We start from the raw sequence: 19,108 nt of genomic DNA, 5'->3' as shown, positions 1-19,108 counted from the left end.
ACATCTTGTTCTGAAGAATTGAAACTAGTCAAAACAGCAGATGCACAGTGCAATGATCCCCCTAATCCAGCTTTCTGCCTTCTACAAAAGAAAGCATTGGGAGGAGTTTGGCCTTTATCCTTCATACTTTCAATTTGAAGGGAGACTTACTGAGAGAGCAAGAGAATGTAAATCAGATAGCATAGTGATGAGATCAGAAGTGATGAGCTAACCTGTGAGGGCATAATATTACATTGAGTTGAAGTCATTGCTTTTAATTCTTAATCTGAAAAGAGATCTCTGGGTTTCCTCTAATTCTGATTTTTATACCAATATATTCTTATTTTATTCTTATTTTAGAAACCTCAAATTTGTCCTGGCAAGGAGAGAGAGGGAAATGCACAAACTGTACGTGGGTTCATTCTCTGATTGTGGCTATTGATTTCATTCAAGTCTTAGATCCTATTTGGCAGAATTTTTCTTGGAATTACTTGAGAAATGAATCGTAACCTACTAGAGGTCCTTATATTAGAAAAACAAATTGAATCAAGACTTGCTCAAACATACTCCTTTTCTGACTTATAGGAGATTTTCATGTTAAAAATACTGTTCATAATATGATAGTACTTATTTTTGGAGCTAAGTAAAGAAGAATCTGCTTTAGAAAGGAAAATAAAAGAATTGCCCATAGGCCATAAGAAAATCAACAAACATAGAAGTGAAACCTAAATTCAAGTCATTGAATGAACATTGTTTCATTGGGTAGTGCTCATGATGACCATGTAAAGAATACCAAGAAGGTGATCATGACCTATCAGCTCACATCTTTTGAAAAGGATACAAAGGTAGAGGAATTCTTTTTAAAAGTAAATAAAAGCACTTAAAGTAAAGTTCAGCAAGATGGTACAGTAGATAGAGTGCCAGGCTTAGAGTCAGGAAGACTCATCTCCCTGAATTTAATCTGGGCTTAGACTAGCTGTGTGATCCTGAGCAAGTCACTTAGTTCTGTTTGTCTCAGTTTCCTCATCTGAAAAATGAGCTATAGAAGACAATGCCCAGTAACTCCAGTATCTTTGGCAAGAAAATTCCAAATGGGGTCAGGAAGATTTGGACATAATTGAAAAACAAGTGAACAATAACAAATTTAAATTGAATCAATATATATTGTGATACAAAAGAAATTCAATGAAAATGTCTGCATAGAAGAGTTTAACAAAAAACATTGAAAAATTCCATTTTAGAATAAGAAACTAAAGAAGTCAAAGACATGTAAAGAACATATAATATTTATGTCTATATGTCATCATCTAAATTATTATAAAGAAAACTTTCTTTAACAGAAAGTCAAGATGGTAAGCTACTCATAGTAAGCACAAAATATCACAACAAATGAAGTTGATTCTACCAAAACAGAAAAGCAATAACTGGTTACTGAATGCAAATAAAATGTATATATTAGATTCTTGGTTAACTTGTGTAATGATTAAAATCAATACCAAATTAAAAGAAAGAATAAAAATGGCATGATGTGCAATTGAAGCAACTCCAAAATGAGTCCTTATTTAATAATCATTGTGATGCAAAAGATAAAAGAGTAAGTGGGTAAAAGAACAACAAATACTACTGTCTACTAAAGAAATTTAACTTATGTAGGCCAATCACCACAATTGGGCAACTAAAATAGTTGAGAAATTAACTGATTTAAATAATAGTTTATCTTTCCACTAACAAGAGAGATATGAAAAACAAGAGCAACACTGGCTTAAAGAATAAACTTGAGAGAGAATTCTAGGAAGATGGCGGAATAGGTCAGAAAGTTCCAAACGCTCCAGCTTTCCCCCACAAAAAAGACAAAACTGAACTTAAGGACTAATACAAATTGATAAATTTAACAAGAGTTAGGATAGAACACTGGTCCTTCTGGGACAATCAGAAAAGATCCAAAGAAAAATATCAGGATGGCAGTTTGGGCCTCTAATGTGTAAATATCTCCAAGCTAGGTCCATTGAAACAACCAGGTGAGATCCTTTGGATAACTGGATTTAAAGATAGCCTTGGTCATAAACACAGGAATTTTCACCCTGGGACAGTGTAAGAAGTCAGGGAGTCAGAGAAGATTGAGGAACTTCTGCTGAGAAAGAACACCAGGTCCAGTTGCTGTGATGCAGCACTGCATGAAAAGGGACACAACACACAGCTTGTGAGTGCAGAAGCAGTGGAGCAAGAATACTGCTGGTTGTGGGCAGATACAGGAAGGTGGAGTTATTGATTTTGAGTTCCAGGCCATAGGGGAGAACAAAAGGAGGATCTGAGGCCAGAGGCACCATTCTTCTACCCCATCCCCCTGGCCCTAGATTACACCAATAATTTGATACAAATAAAAAAAAAATGAGTAGGCAAAGGAGAAAAAAATCCAATGATGGAAATTTATTATGGAATAGACAAGACCAGGATTCATCTTCAGAGGATAATGAAGTAAAAAAAAAAAAAAGTTTCTCCTTCCCCAAAGAGTAATGTCAAATGGTCACTACCCCAAAAAAAGGATTCATAGAAGAGCTCAAAAAAGATGAAAAATTAAATGAGAGATGTTGAGGAAAAACAAAACAAAACAAAACCAAAAGAACCACTCAAAAAAAAAAAAAGATTATGAAAAGAAAGTCAACCAACTAGAAAAGGAGACAGAGTCTCAAGGGAGAAAATGATCCCTTGAAAACTAAAATTGGACAAGGGAAGTTAGTGAAGTTATAAGAGACCAAGAAATAATAAAACAAAATGTAAAGATTGAAAAAATAGAAGAGAATGTGAGATATCTCATAAGAAAAACAACAGATCTAGAGAACAGAACAAGAAAAGAAAATGTAAGAATAATTGAACTACCTGAAAACTACAATCAAAAAAAGAATATTTATATAATAATAAATAATTAAAGAAAATTGTTCTGAAGTGTTAGAACAAGAGGGAAAAGTATAAATAGAAAAAAAAAAAAAAAAAAAAAAAAAACCACTGATTATCTCCTAAAAGAGATCCTACAAGGAAAACCTATGGGAATATCATAGCTAAATTCCAAAACCTTCAGGTCCAGGAGAAAATATTATAAGAAACAAGAAAATAAATTAAAATATGGCAGAGCCACAATTAGAATCACAATAATTAGGAGTGGCTACATTAAACGGATGCAGTTCTTGGAATACTAAAAATTGAAGAGGAAAAAAATTAGAGTTGAAATTAAAAAAAATATTATTCCCAGCAAAGTTAAGCAAAATCCTGAACAAAAGAAAGAAAGAAAGAAAGAAAGAAAGAAAGAAAGAAAGAAAGAAAGAAAGAAAGAAAGAAAGAAAGAAAGAAAGAAAGAAAGAAAGAAAGAAAGAAAGAAAGAAAGAAAAAGAAAGAAAGAAAGAGAGAGAGAAAAAAAGAAAGAAAGAAAGAAAAAGAAAGAAAGAGAAAGAAAGAAAGAAAGAAAGAAAGAAAGAAAGAAAGAAAGAAAGAAAGAAAGAAAGAAAGAAAGAAAGAAAGAAAGAAAGAAATTCAATGAATTTCCAGATTTTCAGGCAAAAAGATCTGAACTTAATAGAAAATTTTGACATATACAATCCAAGAGAAATAGATGGTAAATATCAGAGGCTAATTTCAAAGGACTCAATAAGGACAAAATGAATGTTTTATACATGGGAATGTAAACCATATATCTAAGATTGTCATTAGTAGTTGGGTAGTTCAAAAGAAAGATTGGGATAGACCTGAGTCAGATGTGATTCTTTTAAAAAGCAAAACCATGTAGGAAAAAGTAAAAAGAGTAATTATGTTATACTAATGAGGTATGAGAGCAAGAATTGACACAGAGGAATTAAATGGGGGAGGAGAGTTAGTAGTTCTGGAATCCTATTCACATTGGGAATGAGTTAAAGAGAACTCATTATACATAGGTATAGAAGTCTTCTAAATTTATTTAAAAAATAAGAAAGGGGAAATAGGATAAGGAAGAGTATCAAAGGGTTTGCAGATTAACAGGACTGGGTAAAGAGGGAGGGAAAGGATGGAATGGAACAAGGAGGGATCCTTGATGGCATGATTAGTTAAGTTAGTAAGGCAAGGTAATGGGTAGAAATAAAGCAGAGGAGTTAGCAGGGATAGGAAATAAGATACACACAAAGATAATAATAATGATTAGGAGTATAATTTATTAGAAAAAAATAGCAATTTGTAATCATTGATCTCAGATAAAGTTAAAGCTAAATTTAATTAAAAGAGAAAAATCGAGAAACTACATTCTATGTCCATCATATTAATCAATATTGTTTTAGAGTATTTAAAACAACTAGATAGTATAAGGTTGGAATGTGGCTGTGGTGACAGAAATAATGAGCTGGTAGATTTAGAAAAATATGGAAAGATGTGGACTTATGAAAGATAAAGTTATCCACCTTCAGAGAAACAGAGGACAAACACAGTATGCCTTATATATATATCAATGTATTTGTGTATACATATATGCATGATTATATATATATATATATATATATATATATATATATATATATATATATATATGTAGGTATGTATATGTGAATATGTATATGTGTGTATATGTCCATACTTAATGGCAGTCTTCTTGGGGGACATGGAAGAGAAGAAAGAGGGGAAAAAAAGAATGAGGTAAAAAAGTTCACAGCAAAAGAACATACGAAAAATCTACAAAGAAGCAAAGCAAATATGGACAAATCTGAACACGATATGTAGTATTTATTATATTGGCTTTCTTGAAATGGAAATTTATTGTCTTTTTTTGAATTCTCTCCTGTGTTTTGCTCTACACATAGCAATGCTTTTTTTAAAATTTTGTATTTGTTTTAAATAAACAAAATTTTAAAATCCATTAGTGAAAAGAGAAGATTGTGAAGAAGATTGTGAAGGTGAGAAGTGGAAAGAAAACAAATTTATGGACTCCTTAGCAGGAGATTCAATTAAGACAAATGAAATTAGAAGGGGACAGCAAACAGGTGAAAATTTTTTTGGAAAGACCTTCCAAGATTATTATTACAAACTGTTTTCATTAACAGTACCAGAGAAACTGTTACTTTTAGATTCCAACATTATGGCATCTAGTTTGCTAGCTGAAGAAGTAATAACTGTCAATCAAAAATAGGAAAAGCATCTGAAATAGAATGATTATAAAAAGACAAAGCAAAAAACTTTTGAAAGCAACATGGAATTAATTTTTTCAAACAGTATGAAGAGGATTACTACTTTATTTTAAAATTTTATTCTTCAAATATTTAATGTTTTCCTATTACATGTAAAAGTACTTTTCAGCATCCATTTTTAGAAAGATTTTTAATTTCAAAAAATTTTCCCTCTTCCCTCCTTCTCAAGATACCAGGAAATCTGATATAGGTTATATAGGTGCAAGTATTAGTTTAAAAACATAATTGAGAAGACATAGCTATCAATCCATATGTCTAACTTCCCATTGCTATAAAATCTTTATGAGAACAATTTACTTTCAGGAAGGACATGATAAAGATGAGATCATGTAGACTCTCACAAACTACATTCTAAATGATCACATTTTAATAATTAACACAATAGAAAAAATGATGATTATAAAATTCCAATCTATATATTGTTTGTTAAAGATTAATTTATAAATATATTTATATATACATGCATTTATAAATATAAATTTGTTATAGGAGGATGCCATCATAAAAAAGCTCCTCTTAAAGAATGTCTTTAACATTGTTTCATATTATATGAATAATTCTAATGTATTTGTTACACACTTAAAAATCATAAAAAATTTCTCATAAAATGTAACAAAAAGTAAATCTATTCATTTATCCACTGATTATTGATATCAAGTGACGTCATAAGACAAAAGTACAATATAAGCTTGTAAAAATTGTTCAGCAGTGTATTTGACAATGTTGTGGAGGTTATTCAGCAGAGACCAAACAAAAGATGGAAGTCCTCTAAATGTATTTGCAGATGACATTGTGCTGATTGTATGAAGTCCTGGAACATTGAAGTTTCCTAAATGAGACCTAAAACCATTCCAAAAGGATTGCTTTAATTACATGTACATGAAAAAACAAGTAAATGATGAACAGTCCATAAAGTTGGTCTATCAGTACTCAATGTATCTTGAACAGGAACTGAAATTGGCCTGGGATAGATTAAGAAATTAACTACATTACCTTTAAGAAATTGCACAATCAGTGCTTTTAATGCTATGAAGATTCTTATAGAAATAACCTTTTAACACTATTTGTTTATGATGCTTTTTGAATACAGCACATAAAATATCACTTTGAAAAATCCTTATGGTTAAAGAATTAAAATTTCAGGTCAAGCCAAAGGGCAATAGAGGAACATATAGAAGGATATCACCAGTCAAAAATTGTGCTGAAAAGTGGGGAAAGGATGTTACCAAAGAAAATGTGTGCCTGGAAAAGAAGATGAATGGATTATGTAGGAATAAAAAATAAAGAATATCCAATGGACAACACATGTATGACAATGGTATCCACATAATATTAGTATCTCTAGAAACACAACCTTCCAGCTCCCAGCACTTTGTATAAAACACCTATTGGAGATTTATGGCAAGACATGAATATGAGTCAAATGTGATGATAACATGTGAATTTAACGTAATTTGTACCCTTAAAAAGATTAACATACTGCATAAAGTGCTGGCCCTGAATAAGGAGGATCTGAGTTCAAACCTATTCTTTGACATTTACTAGCTGTGTGACTCCAGGAAAGTCACTTAATCCCAATTGCATCCAAAAAAAAAAAGGATTATCCATATTGATTGTGGGCATATCAAAAAAAAAAAAAAATGAGGAAATTAGTGTCTGGTTCTTTACTTAGCTCTCACATTATCATCTAAAGAACCCCAAAAATAAATATTTAAGAAGAAAGCCCAAATGGTTGTTGAAATATCTAAGGAAATTTTTTCTTTAAATGTAAATTTAATTGGGTTTTTTCTTTTTAAAAATTCATTACTTCTCATTTATATTTTTGACAGTTTAGCAGAATGAAACCTAAAAGTGCACAATATGTATATCATTTTATTGTTTCATTTCCCCTGCTTACCCTCACCAAATAGAAATAACAAGGTCTTTGCAAAATCCATGTACAATTTTCACTTTAATCATCTTGAGTTTCAACTCTCTTAGAAACAAACTATGCATGACATGTAAAAGACTGACTGAAGAGAGGATAAGGTTGTGCATGATGGATTCTTACTTCATATTCTGTGCCAATGAAAAATGACTTATATAAATGAAATGGTAAGCATAATTCTAGGTGTTTTGGAACTGAGGGTGCTATCCTTTTAAGCACTCTTAATAAATAGTAGGGAGGAAGGAAGGAAGGAAGGAAGGAAGGAAGGAAGGAAGGAAGGAAGGAAGGAAGGAAGGAAGGAAGGAAGGAAGGAAGGAAGGAAGAAGAAAGAAAGAAAGAAAGAAAGAAAGAAAGAAAGAAAGAAAGAAAGAAAGAAAGAAAGAAAGAAAGAAAGAAAGAAAGAAAGAAAGAAAGAAAGAAAGAAAGAAGAAAGAAAGAAAGAAAGAAAGAAAGAAAGAAAGAAAGAAAAGAAGGAAGGAAGGAAGGAAGGAAGGAAAGAAGGAAGGAAGGAAGGAAGGAAGGAAAGAAAGAAAGAAAGAGAAGAAAGAAAGAAAGAAAGAAAGAAAGAAAGAAAGAAAGAAAGAAAGAAAGAAAGAAAGAAAGAAAGAAAGAAAGAAAGAAAAAGAAAGAAAGAAGAAAGAAAATAGCCACAGTGTGAAAACTATAAGGCAATGTCTTTTCATGAATGAACAGTATGGTAATTGAAAGAGAGAGAAAATGAACTTTGATTTAATAAAAATGACTTAATTTTATGCTTGAATAAACATAGGTTTTAGATAGGCTGGAAAAGTTTGTCCATAGGGACAAAAAAATAAACTCTGCTATAAATGAAAAGGTTCAAATAACCTTGTAAATGTATTGAATCTGTCTTATGAACATTTTTATGGTTGAAAGGGGATAGAAAATGAATTTTTGTTCATTAAAACAATAAATATAAGTGTGAAGAAATATAGTTTTTAAAGAAGAATCCTTTGAGAATTTACTGAAATGGAAGGGCATTGAAAGTCTCTCTGTACAGATAAAGAAACTAAACCCTCCTAAATGCATAGATAGGTAATTACCTATTCCTAAGAATTTGCTTAATTTTCCTCCATGTTAATCCAAATCAATATTTAATGTACTTTCTGTCAGCAAGTTCTTTAAAGGTACATTTTCCTGTTGTATTAGATGAATTCTAAAGTCCCTTCAAACTCGAAAAGTTTATAATTACTCTTATTTTGTATCCACTTATAACTAGGGGGTAAGCTTTATTATATAGAGATATCTAGTCTATAGGAAATAATGATGACATGACAGATCAGTATTTTGGGAATACTAGAGAACCAGGTATCACAGTAGATAATGCATTGTATCTGGAGTCAGGAAGACCTAAATTCAAATTTGGCCACAGACACTAGTCATGTGACTGAGCAAATCATTTAATTCTGTTTGCCTCATACTTAAAACTGAACTGGAGAAGGAAACGGAAAACTACACCTGTATCTTTGTCAAGAAAATTCCAAATGGGGTCACAAAGAGTCAGACACAATTGTAGGCACTCTCCAAATTGCTTTCCAGAATCGCTAGACATTCCCCAACTCCAAAAACAGTGGATTTTTGTTTTTCTCTTTCCACAACTTCAATACTGAAAAGATTCCCGTTTTTTGTCATCTTTACCAATTTCCTAGGTGTGGAGTGAAATCATAGAACTGTTTTATTTCCTCCTATAAGTGATCTGAAACATTGTTTTATGTGATTGTAAATAATTTCTATATGCCCAAAACAGTTTGATAAAATCTTAAAAAGGATCTAGTCCAACTCTTTCATTTTACAGGAAAAGGAGATTGATACCCAAGTAAGTTAATTTGCCACACAGGTAAGAAGTATTAGAGGCAGGATGTGAAACCACAGCCACTGATTCTAGAGTCAATGTTCTATCCACTGTAGCATAACAAGTATTTCCTTTGCATGGCAGTTTTGTCATAAATAGTATAAACAATAATATTCATTTACATCTTTTGACCCCTCATTTCTGGGTGGTGGAGAATATCATATATTTCTATGGCCTAATCTTTGATTATATGTATATTTTGAAAATATATATTTTTATACAAAGGTGATATTTTTCCTCATAGCTAGTCACTTCCTTCTTATCTAAATTATGACATTTTTTCAAACACAAGATTTTCAATTTCATGTAATTAAAATTATGTGTTTTCTACTTCACACTAACTTTTCTCACCTCTTTGATTCAGAATTCATCTCCTACACAGAACTATGAAATATACCTGATCTGGTTCTTTTCTCATTTTTTTTTCACAGTATGAACTTTAATATTCAGATTGTATATCTTTTTTGAGTTGTGATATATCTTGCAAAATTTGGTCATGCACAGTTTGTTTCTAAGAGAGTTGAAATTCAAGATGATTAAAATGAAAATTGTACATGGATTTTGCAAAGACCTTGTCATTTCTACTTGGTGAGGGTAAGCATGGGAAATGAAACAATAAAATGGCATACACTTTTAGCTTTCATTCTGCTAAACTGTCAAAAATATAAATGAGAAATAATGTGAATTTTAAAAATTTTATCAGCATTGCTTGTCAAATAGGGAAGTTTTGTCTTTTAAAAAAATTTATCTAGGTAAATTATATTTTAAATAAATACAAGCTAAAATTCTACAAATATTTATTTAAAAACCATTTACCCAATCATTTCCACCACAGATTCAAGGATGGTTCAATGTTAAGAAAATATTAAAGACAATTTTTAAATGTTTTATTTTTTAAAATTCCAGACAACATGATTATATGAATAAATGCAAAAAAGTCTTTCATAAAACATAATACTTATTTATGCTAAAACCCTTAATAGAGTAAATATATGTCTTCTAAAACACAATGTTATTACCTACTTATATCTATCTAAAACCAATAATTGGCATTAAATATAATAGAATAATAATAGATTTCTTAGTGAACATAAGAGTAAAGCAAGGACACTCCCTCTCCCTGTTAACATTTCACATATTTCTAGAAATACTAACAATAACCAAGATATAAGAGAAATAATTAAGGGCTTCATGCTAGACTAAGAGAAAGAAAAGTGATTCCTTTTGATTATGACATGATGATTTACTTCAGAAAATCTTAAGAAAAGCAAAAGATTCAACTGGTTTTTATTAATAGCGCCAATTAAATAGATGATTACAAAGTAAACTCACAAAAATAAAATTCATTTCTGTTTAATAAAAATGAAATTCAAAACAATATAATAAAATTTAAATCCCATTCAAAGTAACTACAAAATAAATAAAAATCTGGGACTCAATCTACCAAAGTACTTAATACCTGAATAGCTACAATTTTAAGATGTTCCTTAAAGAAATAGCAAAAATAATCAGAGGGATAGCCAGCACTCAGAGCTATGCCATGGCAACATAATAAAAGTGTCAATACTTCCAAATAATTTGCAGACTTAGTACCTTAACAGCAAACTTCCAAGGGGATTCTGTATAGAACAGAAAAAACAATAATAGAGTTTAATTGACAGAAATGATCTAGAATATCAAGGGGAATAAAAAGGAAGAATGAAGGCAGAATAGTACTTCTTGACCTCAAGATAAAGTATAAAGTAATAGTTTTCAAATGAAAAATAGAAAAGCTGGTCAATGGAGCAAATCAGACAAAGTCAGATAAAGAATCAGGAAAAATTGATTTCAATGATAAACCAGAAAATTTCTTACTATTCAAAATGTCTTCTTTCATTTTTATTTTGCATGTTGTTTTCCTAATTTTTAATTGTATAGTAATAAAAGCAATCCTTCTCCCTGCCTTACCAATTTTGTTAATGTATGTTGTTAGGGACATAATTTTTCCTTGAAATTTGGATTCACAGCATTGCAGTTATTGTTGTCCTTCATGTAATCATTGTTTTGATGATTGATTGTTTTGACCATTAGCTTAAGATTTAATCACCATAATTCATTTAAGTCTATGGCTTTGGCTTATGCTTTTTATGTCATTAATTTTTATTGGTTTGTATATTTCTGCTATACTTATTTTATCATCATCATCATTATCCTTTATGGGTGTATTTTAATTTCAGAACTTTTTAACATGCTTTTCCATTTACTATGTCATTTTGTCTTCATAAAGCAATTCTGTCAAATACAATGGACTGCCTTTATTGTCTTCATTTTATATTTAAAGAAATGGATATAGAAATTACATGATTTGTTTAAGATCATTTAGTAATTAGGAGATCAAGATGAAAATCTATGTATCTGGGAAGCTAGGTAGAGTAGTGGATAGAGCACCAGCCCTGAAATCAGGAGGACCTGAGTTCAAATTTTGCCTCAGTCACTTAACACTTCCTAGCTGTGTGACCCTGCAATTAATCCCAATTGCCTCATGGGGAAAAAAAGAAAAAAGGGAAAAAAAAATTACGTATCCTAATCATGAATTGTTTTCATCAATCCACGTTGCCTCTTTAATTTAGAAGACATTTTTCAGAAAACAAAAAATAACAACACTCCTTTGCCTTCTGACAATGGAAAAACAACAACATGTACAATTGAGAAAATGAATGTTAATTTAAACTTTTTTTCCATGATGAATGTTTTACCTCCTGACACAAAATGCTCACTTTTTCCTCTCTTATCTTTTTTGACAATTACATGTCTAAAGTACTCTCACCTCTGCATTTTGAGGTGTTCATTTTAAAAACTTGATCATCTTGCTAGGATCAAAGTTTTTCATTAGCTTCTGTCTTCTTATGACATAAATTAATTTTAAAATCTTGAAAGGCTTTATGTTACTAAACATAGATTTCCCCTAATGGTCTAACTTTTGAGTGATCACCTCTCTGAGACAGAGAAATAGATTGAGGTGGATCCCGGAGGTTTAACATTAGCTAAAATAGGAGCTCTATCCTCATTTATAAGCAACACTTAACACTGACATTTGAAAAGCAGAATTGGAGATAAATTCCACCCAGTTCACCCAGATGCCTGAGTCAACCCAAGGGATATGCTGAGCTCATTCTCTCAGGATTATTTCAGTTTCATTTGGCATTGATTTACTTCTCTTCTCCATGAGCAAGCATTTACACTTTGAGTCAATAATACCTTTTGGTACCAAAAGAGAATATTTTCCCATACTGAGAAATCTGACAACATTATTTTGGATTAGGATAAATATTATTACAATATAAATTTAATGAGTTTTTAAAAATCACTTTTTAATCCAGATAAACAGGATCATATAAAAAAAATTTTTAAATCAGATAACCCTTTTTTATCACAGTGGCAGTTAGTTAGAGGACCCAGTGGCTAGAATGCTGAGCCTGGAATCAGTAAGAGTTGAATTCAAATTTGACTTTATCAAATACTATCTGTATGATCCTGAGCAAGTCACTTAACTTTATTTGCCCCAGTTCCTCATCTATGAAATGGGCACACACTGGAGAAGGAAATAGCAAAATACTCTAGTATTTTTAACAGAAAAACCCCATGGACAAGTTCATGGGGCCACAAAGAGTTGGACTTGACTGAACAATTGAACAGTAACAAAATTTCTATCACAAGAGTTATGTGACCTGTTATTTAGACCAAGGGTAAAGATTTATTCCCTAGGCAACTCAGTAATCTTTGGTCTGCCTTTCATGGCTTGAGACTGAACTTTCAAATATTGACCAATCATTCTGAAAGTGAAGAAGGAAATAAGAGAGTGTGCATTACTTGGTACAATTCACAATCATTGGGAGGAGAGGGGAGTGCATGTATATGTATAGGATAGGGAAATATAGGAGAGGAACCCAAACTCAAAGGGTGTAATGGGCTGAAGATGACAACTATAATCATCATTCATCAAGGATAGTGCTTTTTAAAAAAAAATATTTGATACAACAATAAATATCTGAGATGACTAATAATTAATAAGCCCTTTTCCATATCTTCTATCTCCTTCTCTCTACTCATACTATGAAATGATTTGCTTGGACTATTACAAAAGTTCCCAGATGTCTTTTTCTAGCTTCTCCTTTATCCAATCTATCTTCCATGCAGATGTAAATTCATATTCCTAAACTATAGGAATTTTCTCCTGTGAAATTTTCTCCTGTTCTCCTGTTCAAAAAGTTCCATTGGTTTTCCATTGCCTCTAAGATAAAATACAAATTTCTCTGGCATTTAAAATTCCTTTCAAACTTATTCCAGCTTATCTTTATGATTACATATTAACCCCCTTCACATATTCTACATTCCAACTAAATCAATCTATTTCTGCATCTTTACACACAAGCTGTTTCTCATGCCTAGGGTTCTCCCTTCTGGCTCATTTATACCTCATGGGCTCTGTTCAAGTGACACTTTCTTCAAAAAAGGAGAGGGATAGATACTGGACCCGTGGCTTTATTGTTATGATGAATTTCCAAAGGAGGACACTCCCTCAGTTAATGGAATTTGGCAACTGCTCTGGGACATAGAGGAAAGCAAAAAGGATGAAGTAATGTGCCTAGGAACACACAGCTAGTGTATATGTGTATATATATATATATATGAAATTATCCAAGGAAGAAAGGAGAGAGAAAAAGAGAGAAGAAGAAGGAGGAGAAGAAGAAGAAAGGAGAAGAAGAAAGAAGAAGAAGAAGAAGAAGAAGAAGAAGAAGAAGAAGAAGAAGAAGAAGAAGAAGAAGAAGAAGAAGAAGAAGAAGAAGAAGAAGAAGAAGAAGAAGAAGAAGAAGAAGAAAGAAGAAGAAGAAGAAGAAAGAAGAAGAAGAAGAAGAAGAAGAAAGAAGAAGAAGAAAGAAGAAGAAGAAGAAGAAGAAGAAAGAAGAAGAAGAAGAAGAAGAAGAAGAAAGAAGAAGAAGAAGAAGAAGAAGAAGAAGAAGAAGAAAGAAGAAGAAGAAAGAAGAAGAAGAAGAAGAAGAAGAAGAAGAAGAAGAAGAAGAAGAAGAAGAAGAAGAAGAAGAAGAAGAAGAAGAAGAAGAAGAAGAAGAAGAAGAAGAGAAATGAAGAAAATAAAGAAAGGAAAAAAGGAGGAAAAGAGGGAGGGAGGAAGGGAGGAAGGAAAGGAGGAAGGAAGGAAGGAAGGAAGGAAGGAAGGAAGGAAGGAAGGAAGGAAGGAAGGAAGGAAGGAAGGAAGGAAGGAAGGAAGGAAGGAAGGAAGGAAGGAAGGAAGGAAGGAAGGAAGGAAGGAAGGAAGGAAGGAAGGAAGGGAGGAAGGAAAGAAGAGAGGGAGGGAGGGAGGGAGGAAGGAAGGAAGGAGGTAAGGGAAGGAGGGAGGTGAGGGAAGGAAGGAGGGAAGAAAGGCTCAAGTACTTTACAGATTTAATTGACCTGCTTGAAATCCTATTTTCTATTTGTAGAATTTCTACCTCAGATCATAATTTAACATAAAATTATAGTTAGCTTGGAAAGGGATAATAGAAATCATCTAGTCTACCCCACCCTCAATTTTACAGATGAGGAAACTGGCCTAGAGAAGTTATGATGTATCTAAGGTCATATAAGTAGTAAGTGATGGAGCTAAGATGTAACCTAGGACCCCTGACTTCAAATCTAAAATTCTTTTTGCTGAATTCCAATTGAACTATTTCTTATCCTTTTTTAGGACAAATTATCTTTAGTCTAATATAAACTTAATATGAAGGTAAAAGGGAATTTTTTCAATGCATTCTTTTCCAGTATTGGGATTCATTTCTTTTTTTCTCTTTTGATATATTATAAGGAAGAAATCTTCACTTTATTTCATTTTAGTCAACAAGCAGAGATTTTGTTTTATGTCTGTTATTCTATTGTTTCTATTTAAAAATATAAAACCAAAACATTTTATTTAGATCAAATTCTGTTTTTAAAGGAAACCAATTTGTTCTTGATTTAATCAAGATTTCCTAAATCCTGGACTTATATAAATACCAATAACACTTAGGCCACTGGATTTCACACTGCACACCAAATACTATAGATTTTTCTTTCAATTTAAAAATAAAGATAATGAAAAAGTAGAGTTCTTTCTTAGATACTTTGGGAAATATTTTTACCATATTATCTCTGATGGAAATCAGACTTTAAATATGTAGCCGGTTATTGTCATGAAGATGCTTCCCAAATATTCTGTCAACCATTGACATAATAAACTAGAAAGCTTCTAAAGTGTTTGCAAGGAGTTTAAGGAAGGAGAAAGAAAAGAAAAGTCTGCATCAAATGGATAGGAATTAGTATCATCCTCCATTTTAACTCCAATTGGATCTTGCAGCATGGAGAAGTTGTGTTACTCTGACCCTTTCTATAATGATTTTGAAAGTTGCTCTTTGGAGCCATATTGTATCTGCTCCTAGCAAATAAGCCATGGCCATATTTTCAAAGTGCAACCAATTGAGTTATGATTGTTGAACCCTCTCCTTTTCCTCTTCTGCTGCATATGTCAGGAAGATTAAGGTTGTGGCAACTGAGCAACTACTTCCTGGGGCCCTTCTCTGTATGAGAAAGATAGACAGAACAAGGGCAGCTACTCCTATTTCTTCAGTCAAAAGGGTTTTGTTATTATGCTATCATTTTCAGAGAACTGTACCAGCCATTCTTCATGGTCTTCTCCCCAATGCAATTTTTACCTATTCCTTCACTATTGTTTATTTCCTTGTGAGATAAAAAGAAATTAATGCCCACCAATTCCTGTTTTGAATTCAATGTTATTTGCAGTGATAGAAGTTGGGGAGAAGGTGAATCTGGATAAAAATCAGTGGGTACAGCCCACTTCATTAGAGAAGCCAGTCTTTGTTAGAGAAGCAGTCAAATAATGCTTTCTTCCTTGGAACATAACCAACCTGGTGATGCTTCCTTGCTAGAGTATTGCTAGCCAGCTTAAAGTGATAAGCAAAAAGTAATAAGCAGGGAAAGATAATAACAACCTGAATTGAGTCCTATTTCCTTCTGGAGATATTGGTGAACTAACAACTAGTACTTTAAGAGGAAAGGGAGGATTGCTTGCTACTATGAGTATAATAGATCCTTCTTGGAGTAATTTACTGGTGCATTGCTAAATCTCTTCCTACATTCACCTCCTGGCTGTAAAATGAGGAAATGTTTAGGGTAAAGGACTACTCTGACTATCTGAAATACAACAGCAGTATTTGTTTTATAAATGTTAGTACCAGATGGAATCTTAGAAACAGTCTAAGTCAAACTTCTTCATCTTATACATGACTAAGATAAGAGCCAGAAAGGCAAAGAAAATGATGTCAGAAGTCAGAATACACATCAAGTTGGTAGGTGAGCTGCAAATGGAACTCAGGTTTCCTGATTCCTGGTCCAGTGGTCTTTCCTACTTACTTTTTTTGGCCTCCTCATTTCTTTCCACTAATTCCCCAAGCAATAAAATGGAACATTCATGATAAACACAAACATTTAGGCAATTATTTTAACTAATTTTCTGAAATTTTCATCCTTCCGAGGATGAGGGGAGAGAAAGAAAGGGAAGGGACCTATTGGCTGGAAGTTTATCTTTCTAGCAGTATTATTTAGGGAATTTCTTTAGCAATTAAAAGAGATGATGGCTGTTTACAATGCAAATTGCTGCCATCTAGTGCTAGCTTTGGCATAATGACAATATTGTGGCTTTTAATTCTTTTCAAGAAAAAGCCTGAAAGCCCCCAATATATAGATATCCTTAGGAAAAATCACTTAACTCTTTCCAGATCTATAGATTTTTGCTATAAGAAAATGAAAACAGAGAAAATGAATTCTGTGATCAATTCTATTTTCACATATCAGATAAAGCTGGTTCATAAATACAAGGTGTCCAAAAGTTGCAGTTCAATTATTTAAGCTATTAAAGCGTATAGCATATAGAAATTTTAAAGAAAACTTTCTGAAAATATTATCCTTTTTATACTCAAATTTTGAATGACATTTTAAAAACAAATCATCCGTCATGTTAGTGATACATTTATTAATTTACTTGCACTTCTTTTCTGTCCCCTCTTCCCATTTTTTTAAATTTATGAAATAAAACAAGCATTTCTTTAGCATAGTACAATTTTTTAAAAATATGAACATGAAGCTGCGAATCTACTATGCATAACTATTTCTTCTTTTTTTCCCCCCTTATTCCTCCTCACCCCCATCCCAATAGTCTTTTTAATGGAACTATCCCTGAGAAATTAAAAGTCTTATCAAAGAAAAAAAAGAAAAGAAAAAGAAAGAAAAAAACTTTGTTCTAAAGCATTTGATTTCATTGTCATAAGACAGCTGTTCTCATACTTTATCCTGTGACTCTTGAAGTCTCATTATATGTTTCAAAGCTTTGAAGTTTTTTTTTAAGTCCAATTTGTTTTATAGGCCTTGACATCATAAAATATCTCTTTAGAATTCTGTAGCTCTGATCTTTAGCCTTGCAGCAATATCTTTTAAGAAATTGAAAGAAAAGGTAGGCAAAGGAAGAGGCCCAAGAGGATGTTGTGAACTATAGTATAGGGTAGGAAAGTAGAAGGAATTTAGACGGCTTAGTCATGAATTGTTGTTTCCAACTCTTTGGGATGCCATTTTGGGGTTTTCTCGACCCAGATACAGGAATGGTTTGCCATTTCCTTTTCTCATTCATTTTACAGATAAGAAAACTGAGGCATTCTGGGTTAAGTAACTTTCCAGGGTCATATACTAGTCACTGTCTAAGGCTAGGATGGATTTGAATTCAGGAAGATATTTCCCTGACCTCAGGGCACTTGCTCTATGCACTGTGTTACCTAGCTGCATAAAGCCACTAGACCAGAGTGCAAGACCTAGTTCTTTGACTTGCATCTATGTGGCCTTAGAAAAGTTACTCAGTGTTCTTAATCCTGAGTTTCTTCATCTTTTAAATGAGAGGTTTGGGCTTCTGAGGTCCCTTTCAATTCAAGATCTTTCATCACATTATCATGCATCACCAGAACATACTAACTCTTTGATCTTAATCCCTCTCCCACCTCGGCATTTCTTCCTCTTACTAAAAATAAAAGGCTATTCTTACTATGAATTTGCTTCATTAGCATTAATGATTGCTCATGATATACTGTGGCATTTTCTCTGGAGACTTTTAGAAACAAGAGAGTTTCTCTATTAGGAGTGGCATAAATCCAAATTAAACTGTAACTGCTGTTTTGTCTCGGGATACCAACATTTATAAGTGATGAAAGCTATTATTCTTTTTGAAGAAATAGAAATTACTGAGTTTAGCCATTTAAAAAGAAAAAACCCCACCATATTTAAAATAGGAAAGCTCTAGTTTGCCGCTTCCATTGCCAAATAACCTTTCTCAGACTGGCTCTACTTTGTGCCCTATAGAAGCCTCCTCTGTTGCGTCTCAGGGTCTCTGTCAATAGGGGAAAATGCCTCAGGGTCTCTGTCTCCTTTTCACTGGGTAATTTTTTCCCCTTGGCAATTGAATTGGTCTTAATTACAGGACATACATTGTGAAGTTTTGGTGTATACCAAAATTGCTACCTATCGGTCTACTGTTATAAAGTACAGACCTATAAAGGAAATTACCTTTCTGAGTTCTTTTCATCTCTGAAATTCTATTAATTGTTTCACCACATGAGCAAAGCTGTAAAACAATTATAGAATCTTAGAGATGAAAAGAACTCTAACGAGAGTGACTTTTTTTTGGCAAATTCTGGAAAGGAATTTTTGGCTTTTATCTTTCATTGAATGTTGGGCTCAGTAATGTTGAATGGTTTAATTGTTGGATTTTAGATGCTAGAACCTCTTGAGCCACAAGTCAACACTGCTGAAAAGTTCTTGACCCAGAAAGCAGATGAAACCATGCTAAAGAAAAAGGTGAATATTGTTAATGTTGGAGCAATGGTAAGGGTGAGGAAATTGTATTGCCTTTTTTTTTTTTTTCTTCATAAAAGACTGAAAGCTTTAAGATACATAGAGACATGTTGTCTGGACCTGATAGCCCAAGCCCATCTGACCCAAACTGGCAATTATTATCTGGTTAGAACACACAGCCCTCTAAACTGTTTGCCCCATGAGATCTAG

At 32.5% G+C, this 19,108-nt stretch overlaps 1 protein-coding gene across 1 annotated transcript in view; it reads left to right on the top strand.

The window, feature by feature from the left end:
* Positions 1-19,108, top strand: part of CCDC198 (coiled-coil domain containing 198) — a 46,336-nt gene that overhangs the window by 14,571 nt on the left and 12,657 nt on the right. The window contains exon 3 of the mRNA XM_074285122.1: positions 18,818-18,901. Within this exon, the coding sequence (XP_074141223.1) occupies positions 18,818-18,901 (84 nt within the window). The remainder of the gene's footprint in view (positions 1-18,817; positions 18,902-19,108) is intronic.

This window comes from Sminthopsis crassicaudata, chromosome 2 (assembly GCF_048593235.1).
Source record: "Sminthopsis crassicaudata isolate SCR6 chromosome 2, ASM4859323v1, whole genome shotgun sequence".
NCBI lineage: Eukaryota > Metazoa > Chordata > Mammalia > Dasyuromorphia > Dasyuridae > Sminthopsis > Sminthopsis crassicaudata.
The sequence above is the reverse complement of the archived record's forward strand: the minus strand, read 5'-3'. Positions and strand labels throughout refer to the sequence as shown.